The sequence below is a fragment of the Nannobrachium achirus genome (assembly GCF_963921795.1).
Source record: "Nannobrachium achirus genome assembly, chromosome: 9".
NCBI classification, from domain to species: Eukaryota; Metazoa; Chordata; class Actinopteri; order Myctophiformes; family Myctophidae; genus Nannobrachium; species Nannobrachium achirus.
The window spans coordinates 10745917-10756023 of NC_137818.1; the positions used below are offsets into that span (position 1 = coordinate 10745917).

Sequence of the window (10107 nt, forward strand, 5' to 3'; positions counted from 1 at the left end):
AAATTGCTACATGTGTGGATGAAAAAACTTAAGTGATTTGTCACCTTTCAGGTGTTGTTGCTCGCGACTTATTAGCATTATTCCAGCCTAAATAATGCTAATTAGTCCTAATCCTATCTACATGTTCCACACATTTACACAATACTGGTGTTGGGGGGCTGTATGCGCAGTTTGCTCACTACTTATCATAATGAAAGGAATACATGCAAATGAGTTGGCCCAACCCTTGTCACCTGTCCATTAACAATGAGACAAACGTCCTCCAAAACATTCCACAACATTCACAACCTGATGTGTCTTCACACAGGTTTCACCTCTGAGCGGATCTGCACTTTATGCACAACGTTCTTAGCATGTCCATGTCCTTCTTTCACCTTGTGGCCCTTGGGTGGGGGTAGAGGTTCTGTTTGGGAGATCACTGCACAGTCCATTATAGGTTTAGGTGACGGTCCCACCAAACGGCCTCCTTTTATCTCAATATCAAGGAACACAAGTTCAGCCCAATCAGAGGTGTGCCGGACTTGACAACATTGAAAAAAAAAACAGTAGCACTCCTATTTTGGTAAGTGACTGTAGCTTCAAGGCGCCCGAGTACTGGCAACCTATGCTTTGTATGCCTGTAATAGGCTAGTCAATCTAAGGTTTGACCCAAAAGAAATTGCAATAGTAATGGTTCAAGGTTTTTTATGATCCTTAGGGTCATCCAAATAACATATTAGAAATTGTGAATTATATATTTAGTGGATCAAGGTAAATTCAGGGCGTTCATGTTTGAGTCCATTCACTTACTATACAGGAAAAAAAGACCCCCAAAAATATCTTCTTTAAGTAGCATGTGAGGGGTCTAACTAGGGGTTTTTCATGATCCTGAATCCATTGCAAGCATTTGTTTTGCACAAAAAACATTCGTCAGGTTAAAAGCAGACACCACAAAACGGAGCTGGCCCCAGAAAAGTGATGACTCATCACTAATCCATAGTTTTGTAGTGTCCGTTTCTAGCCCAAGGAATGTTTTTCGTGCAAAACAAATGCTTGCAATGGATTCAGAATCATGAAAAACCCCTAGTTAGACCCCTCACATGCTACTTAAATAAGATTTTTGGTGGGTCTTTTTGTCCTGTATAGTAAGTGAATGGACCTAAACTTGAACCCCCTGAATTCACCTTGATCCACTAAATATATAATTCACAACTTTTAATATGTTATTTGGATGACCCTAAGGATCATAAAAAACCTTGAACCATTACTATTGCAATTTCTTTTGGGTCAGGCCCTTTTTTAGCTTAGATTGACTGGCCTACAACTGTAAGCCTGTCTATAATGGGAAATTGGGGTGAGGTGGTCCCTGAGAAGTGTTCATTCAATTATGCTTTAGTGGTCCAGAACTCCAAACAAAGGCTGAGAACCCCTAATCTATGCAATGTTGTTGTGTGTTTAATCAACACAGCAAGCGGTGGGTTTATTTTGCATTAAGCATTGTTAGTCATTTGTTTTGTAACAGGCTTTTCTCCCTAAGCTCGTCTGCACTGTCAACCTTGTTATCATCATAATAATACTGTAATTATCTGATTTCTTCTAAATACCCTAACACGCTGTCGGTGCTACACTCTTACATAAACTCAGCCCAACATGTTGCTAATGACAATAGTTTTTGGTTTTCGGTTAAACTGCCAGATGACGAAGAGTTTCCACAACCACAAAAGCGCCCATAAGCTTTGTCAGTTGAGTGTCACACCGTGTTCGTCTTTATGGCCCGACACTCTCCACCTAGTCCAATTAACCTTATTTATACATACTACAGTACGGCAGTGGTTCTCAACCTGTGGGTCAAGATTCCCAGGGGGTCCCCACGTGATTTATTTTTCCATTGATTCAAGCCAATCAGTCGATTGATCATAACATAAGATGCTCTGTGCTAAGTGATCAGATGGGTGAGCTTTTCAAGTGGGAGTGGACCCAGAGTGGACCCCTTTCACCTCCATATCACTCCAATTCACAGCTCATAGATTCACTTTAAAAAAAAATGTATAAATGTTTTATTGCCTTCTGACAGGACACACTGCCCAAGGGGGGCCTTGATGACCCCTCTGTCATGAAATCCATGGCTTTGATGATTTTATTGACGTTTGTCGACAACAAAAGTGACCATAATGCATATCTGTCAAAAGGATTAACGACAAAATCAATGTTGAGAGCTTATTTCCGTCAGTGGTCCAATCAGATTACGACTAGACCTCACACCTATAGGACTCACCTGACCCCTGTTCATTATGTCAGAGTGGGATGGCTCAGGGTCGAGGATAGAGTACAGCAACGTGCAACGGACCTGTCAGGAACTGGTGGTGTTGTAGGACCCAAGTGCAGGAACTCGGACAAACGCAGCAGATGAGGATAACAAACTTAAGTGTACTAATAAAAGACGTAGAATAATACAACTCACAGAAACACTCAGCCATAAGGGGGGACCCAGCGCTGAATACACACAGAAACAGTCTTTTATAGTCTCAGCAGCTCATCACCAAACCAGGCTCAGCTGGTCCTCACAGGTGACTGCACTCAGAGCAATCAGACTCCTGGAGCAGAGCAAGGGAGGAGCAGAAGCACACTAACATGGGCTTCAGGGACGTGCTGGCCATTAGGAAAAGCGGGACAACTCCCGAACAGCCGGTTCATTCCCAGCCAGTCCAGGCAGGCCATTAGGAAAAAAATAAAAATAGAATCTCGGCCTTCGTTCCATTTTGGGGGCCGGGGCGGCCAACAAAGTAAATCGTCACTGTCGGACAGAAACCTCGTATCTCCAAGTTTCAAATGTATACATTTTTTTTCAAAGCAAAAGTAGTGAAAACAGCAGATCTACAAGTACACAACGCCTCGCACCGCGAGGCGTTGTGTACTTGTAGATCGGCTGTTTTCACTAGTTTAAATCATTTTAAAAATTATAAATAAAAAACAAACGGTTTTGGACATATAAGGTTACCACCCGACAACGACGAAATATAACTCATGTAATTGGCCCACTGGCTTGTCACTTTGTCACAAATCTTTGAGTAGCAGCAGCGCTATAGAGAGAGATCTCTCTCTATATATAGCGCGCAATGGGGGCCTCTCCAACTCATTTTCCCGGGCTGAATCAGGGGCCCAGCATGTCCCTGATGGGCTTACTGATGTGATCATGACAGGACCGGGTTTTCAAGATACTCAAGGGACCAGTGTCCAGTCCAGTGTACCTGTCTATGTCTGACTACTAAAAAGAGTGAGAAACACCCACGGGTACAACAACACCAGAGGGAGCTCCACTGATCTCATTCCCCCCCAGAGTCGGCACAAACATGGGGATGAATTCATTCTACTGTTATGTCACCAAAATGTGTAACGCACCTTTTGTCTCTGCCAGGCCGAAGGCATGGGGAGATCCATGTGTCTGTTATCAGCTAATCCGCCTGGTCGCTGCCAAACTGTGCACACACACTCCCTGGATGCCAATTCAGAACCTCTGCCCCACATTTTTCACACGGGCCTGTTCTAGCGCCACCATAACACAGATTTCAGCAAAACACATTTGCACATATGCAATGTAGAGTATGAAAACATAAAAGTGTTGGATTAGTGACATCATCTCAAAGCAACAGAGCATGCAGACATTAGCTCAGCAGCTCATTCCTGTCATTCATTCTATTAATTTCTCATCAGAACATAACTTTAATCCTGCCTTTAAGCGTTGCTGGATGACAGTCTGCATTGTGGAGAGGCTCCGCACGCACGCATGCATGCATGCACACACACACGTACACGCACACACGCGCACACACACACACACACACACACACACACACACACACACACACACACACACACACACACACACACACACACACACACACACACACACACACACACACACACACACACACACACACACACACACACACACACACACACACACACACACACACACACACACACACACACACTCCTGTCTCTCAGGATTATATTTTTTCCACTAATCAGTCATACATCTGCTAAATGAATTATGCGCATAATTGAGTTAATTATTATTCCTTTTTTTTACTATTCTGCTGTTGAGAACATTTTATATTTTTTGTTACTAATATTTTTTTTTTACCAATTAAAAATAAATTATATATATATTTCTTTTTTACCTTTCCACTATGAACTTGGCATGGGTATATAGTTGTTTCTATGCTGCAAAATGAAAATCTATAAACTTAAAGTGTTTAAAAATATATATTAAAATAATCGATTTTTAAATCATTTATTCTGGCCCATCAATAGAATAAATTATTTTCTTGATTTACTGAGTTCTCAGAATAAAGATCTAGTATCTTTATAAGATGCTGAGGGCGAGGTAGTGCTGAGACCACATGAGACTGACACAATATGTCCATATATGGGCATATCCCAGATATGGGTTTAATATTGATGACATCAGGAATCTCCATATGGGTATGGGCATAAAAGGTACAAGGACTGCCATATATGGAGCGTGACATGAGACGTGACTGACTGACTGACTGACTGACTGACTGACATGAGGCGGAGGTTTTGATAGTAATTGCTCCCTACGGTCGCAAATGCTTGCATGATCCATTGCACTCATGCAAGTAGCCTACTGTATATCGTTGTTGTCTGGCAGAAACCTCATATGTCCATATTCTAACTTTTTGCATGCATGACAAATCATACACAGATATATTCACTTAAGTAATAACTGGTCATTATTAAAGATGTGTCTTACTTTGCCTCAGTCATCAAATCAATTTATGTGCATCTACATTTGGCATTTTAATGGCTGAAATTGCACCCATGCTAGTTAAGCAAGCCTGATAAATTCAACAGAACAAAAGAAAATATATATCTGTTAAGAAGTTTTTTTTGGGGGGGGGGCCCCAAGAAGAAATCTCCTGGATTCTGACAGTCCAATGTTGGCAACCCTGTCACACATACAATTCCTGTGGGAGCAACAATTACGGTTCAGACTAGAGCAGAAACATATATATGTTTGATTTCCTTCGTGCCACATGTGGTCGTGGACACATCTATGGGACAGTGTTTGGTGGTTTCATCATCTACTGGCTGTTACATGCACATGCACACATGCCTGGGAAACACACATGCATGGTTCCACTGAAGTTTGATTATGAACGGGTGAGTGAGTTCACACACACACACACACACACACACACACACACACACACACACACACACACGCATGCTCGTAAGTGCAGGCACACACGCTCACAGCGGCAGCTTGTTGTCTTGCTATTAAACTATGTTGCTTGAGCGCTGTCCATGGTCCTGAAAGCGATGTAAGTGCAGGGGGTCGTCTGTAACTCCGACAGTGTACAAAATGGAAATGGGTCCATTTGGTTCCATTTGTAGGCTACTGGCTAGTGGCTACACTGTCAGAGTTAAGGGGAGACCTTGACATTTGAAAGTTTGAGAAACACTGCATGTGTAGTAGAGCATATTTTCCTCACTCACCCTGGTTGTTGGATCCATCACCGTCACCGTCCGTCATACTTTGCATCCTCTTCTCCTCCTCTTCTGTGCTCTTCTGCTCCTCTCTGGATCCTGCTACCTTGCTGTGAGGAGTACAGAAGACAATCCTGAGCTCCTCCTGTATCCTACAGTGATCAGCAAGTATTCTTCTCCCACTGTCTCCTTTCCCTTCTCTCTCTTGCTGTCTGTCTGTCTGTCTGTCTGTCTGTCTCTCTCTCTTCTCTCCCTCTCCCTTTCCCTCTGTACGTCTCTCATCAGGGGGAGGATTTCGAGAGAGGCGCTCACGCACGTGTCGCATGCACTCTGCTCTCACGCACGCTCTCAGGAGGACCCACCCTCCCCTTTCCCTTCCATCCAGTCAGTCACTATAAGCCTGATGACAACAATACATTCATCATGTGTTCACAGCAGTATTATCTCCCTCCCCCCTCTCTCTCTCCCACTCTCTCATTCACAATCCTCAGCATCATCTCGTCAGACACGTACACACATTGACATCAAAGGGGGCTTGAGCCCCTGCCCCTTTATCCATCTGTAAAAAGTGCCCTCTCAAGACCATGAATGCAATTTTCCACTATGGTGAAAGAAATGCAAATGCCCCTCTTTCCGTGCCATACCTGAAGGCAGCGTTCAAAGAGAATTGCCTCTCTGTGTAGAAGAATTGTAACCTGACTGCGCCAGATGATAGCAGCAGTGTGTATAGATAGATAGATAGATAGATAGATAGATACCTTTATTATCCCAAGGGGGAAAATTTGTTGCCCAGAGGCAGCACAGCAGTATAAGGTTATTTACAAAGTTACAGAGAAGTATGAAAAAGATAAAAAGAAAAAACAAGAACAGAGTACAGAGTACAGAGTACAGTAAGTACAGTAAGAGCAAGGTACAACAGGAAAGGGAACGAATAATATATATACATAAAGTGTCTTAAAGCACGACTATCAAAAAATAATACAGTGCCCAAATCAAAGTGACCATAACAGTCAATGCTAGTTAGTGCAACAAGTATCTCTACATCATGTCAAACATTAGCAGAAATACTAAAAGAAAAATACTAACACAACCTAATAGTGCTGCATACCGCTCTGCTTACCATCATCTGGAATCGCTCAGGCAGACCCGATGTAAGGGGCGGGCCATTTTTTCAAATTCTTTAGCAGGTGATTGGATGGGGCCGTCTCTCTATCACAGTCTGGGTGTGCCAACTCCAACCACTCATCCGCCTCCTGGGTTTCCACGTGGTCTGCAATCAGACTCTATTGGTTCAGAGCCGCTCAGAGCCTGCCCGTAGCTGCCGCTGATTGGTCCGGCCCGGGGCTTTACAAGTGTGATCAACTCTCCCAGAGAGATCTCAGATGGTAAAGTAGGGCTGTACGCACTACTGCCACCATCTGGCGCAAGTCAGGTTAGAAGAATTGCCCTCTCTGTGTAGAAGTCAATCATCGAAAATAGCCGACCTCCAAGCAGCGTGACGCGCTGTGAGCTTGGAGGTCTGCTATTTTCAATGTTTTGACCAAAAGGCCCTTTTAGGAATTTCAGTCCCTGCCTCTCTAACATTCTCTGCATGTCCCTGCATCTCGTTATGAGATGCATGGGTTCCATCTGTAACAGAATGACGGAGGGAAGGTCGTTTTCTTGACCACCTACAGCAGGGGTGTCCAAACCTTTTTCAAAGGGGCCACATTAGAAAATATTAAAACACCCAAGGGCCGACTATAATTATGTCCTGACATAAGGTACTTTTGGTCGGACCATAACAAAGTCATACATAAGCATCACATCTAAACAATTTTATTTAACAAGTAAGACGCCTTAAGGGCGAGAAGCAACCGCAGAGCGTGGGGAAACAACAGACTTAAAAAGTTAGCCTGTGTAAATCTGGCAATGTACACACACACGCACGCACACACGCGCGCACACACACACACACACACACACACACACACACACACACACACACACACACACACACACACACACACACACACACACACACACACACACACACACACACACACACACACACACACACAGATATATAGGGCTGTCTTGTATTTAAATGCACATTCGCACAAAATACGGAAATGCAAAAGTATGCAAAAGTACAACTAAAACATGAAAACTTACAAGCAATGGCTCTTCAAAGCACACGTGAGGAGGAAAAGCTGCGAGGAGATCTGTACACTTTGAGACTCTACCAAACTGATCTGAATTTCAGGTGTGCTGGACATCAATTGAGCTGATCTACCACAACTGAACAGGCTTAACACTAATTACAGGTCTAGTTACAGCAAGCGCCTATAGGAGGTGTAAAAGAGCATAATTTCTGAAGGGCACATATAATGTGTGCCATGACACAATCAGTTCACGGTTGATAATTCAACTATTTGCAATTGTGTGTGTGTGTGTGTGTGTGTGTGTGTGTGTGTGTGTGTGTGTGTGTGTGTGTGTGTGTGTGTGTGTGTGTGTGTGTGTGTGTGTGTGTGTGTGTGCGCGCGTGTGTGTGTGGTGTGTGTGTGCCGTTACAGACAAGCATTACAGTGTGACAGGCAAGAGTAACAGTGTAACAGGCAAGAGTAACATTGTGACAGGCAACATCAAATGTAGATTTAGACAAAAATCGTATGAAATTTAGTTGACTAAAACTAGACCAAAACTGTAACTTTTCAGATTAGGCCTATTATTAAAATATGAAAACTAAATGAAAAAGAAAATACTGCTAATTAACTAAGTTTTCTAATACTTTTCTAATACTTTTATTTATTTGTACAATATTTCATTTGGAAGTAAAAGTTTTGGAAATACTCAAGAAAAGTACACAAACTCAAAATGTTATTTGTACTTTACACCGCTTTATATAGTTGACACAAAATTAAAGGAGGTGATTCATTGGCCTATAGTGACAGTTTGCACACGAAATGTGATGCTGTGTGTTCTGTCCAACGGTTTGACAGATTAGGGCACACACACACAGGCGCACACACGTGCGCGCACACAAACAGACCACCCTCTTATAGACGGCTAGCCTCCTGCAGAGCCACGGCGTGAAAAAGGCATGCAAAACATGCACAGGCATGCGTGTTAACCCACACGCAGTATATAGCACGCAAGCCACGCATGTCAACTTGCAGTAACATGTACTTTATGTTAACCACATGCAGCATCCGTGCACAAACTCACTGGCAGCAGCATCACACACATGGACCCTACCAGAGTGAACTTTCTGACGCCCTAATCCTGCAGATTAAGGTCACGCGCATCAAAGGGATGAAATCCCCCCCCTCCCTCTGATCAGGCTCAGGGCATGTTTTGCTGTATGTAAATGGTATTATTTATTCACTGAGCCCGACACAAAAACCTTGCAATGCTGCATCACCCACCCCAAATGAAATTTAAGGAGTAGTTCGTCCCCAAAATGACTTTTTTTTGTATTGATTACTCACACCATGGAGACTTGAGTTCAATAATATTTTTAGTTTTTGTCGCATTCCTAAGACTATAATTTGATTACCCAAATCCACGGGGGTAAATTTACAAAAATATTTTTTTTGCCTTGTGACGTTACGTTAAGTTACGCCCCAGGCTAGGGGTCCCTAGGTGTAACGTAACAAAAATGGACTCCCTCCTTCCCAGTCCCCAAACAGCCAGGCCACACAGGTTTGAAATCCCCAAGACTGAAGAATTTATTGTTTACTTTAAGATAAAAGTCAAAGACTCTGTTACACGTTACCTCAGGGTGGGATCATAAAATCCTGATACAAAAACCTTTCCTAATAACAAGGGGTCACCCACCCCTACACACATAACTAACACAACACAATTCTAAAAGCATGACAACAGGCTGGTGTTTGGAAGCTGGTGTGGAGAGAGACATCAGACTGCTGGTGGCAGCCATCTTTATAGATCACCACCTGGTTCAGGAGCCAATCACCATGCAGCACCCACCTGGTAGTCAACCACTCACATTCAGTCACACTCAGTCACCATTCACCCCATCTGGTTGTCAATCGGCCACTCACACAATCAGCACCACTCAGTCACACACACCAATGAGGGGAAAAATACATGTGAACACAAAATATAACTATATGACCCTATAGGGTCATAACACTTGGGAGTGTGACAAATACAAAACATTTTTATTGAACTGAAGTCTCCATGACGTGAGTAATCAATAGAAAAGAAAAGTAATTTTGAGGGTGAACTACTCCTTTAAAATAAATCACATCACATGTTGACACAGTGCATGGGAGGAAACAATAGAATTCCTCCAACGTCCTCTTGTCCATGACTGCCGCACCCTGGGTAGGGCAACCGGGCCGGGTGGAGATAAATGGTAAATGATACATAGTGCCTTTATCCAAGGGGGCACTTGATGACATTAACTCATAAATAGCACTGCTCACTTCACACTAGGTGTGATATTCATAAAAGTCCTCTGTCGTAAGCGGACTTTGGGTGTGAAAGGGGCCTTAGAAACACACGCGCGCGCGCGCACACACTCACACACACACACACACACACACAGGGCCGGTTCCTGGCATAAGCAACATAAGCGGTCGCTTAGGGCCACAACCATAAGGGAGC

General features: G+C 43.3%; 1 protein-coding gene across 1 annotated transcript in view; it reads right to left on the reverse strand.

Moving 5' to 3' along the window:
• The window catches only part of LOC308291737 (solute carrier family 12 member 5-like), a gene marked incomplete at both ends in the record, with an annotated part of 90064 nt that extends 80255 nt beyond the window's left edge, over positions 1 to 9809 (reverse strand). The window contains 2 exons of the mRNA XM_080733865.1: positions 5503 to 5603; positions 9796 to 9809. Of these exons, the coding sequence (XP_080589991.1) occupies positions 5503 to 5603; positions 9796 to 9809 (115 nt within the window). The remainder of the gene's footprint in view (positions 1 to 5502; positions 5604 to 9795) is intronic.
• Between the last annotated feature and the right edge of the window lie 298 nt (positions 9810 to 10107).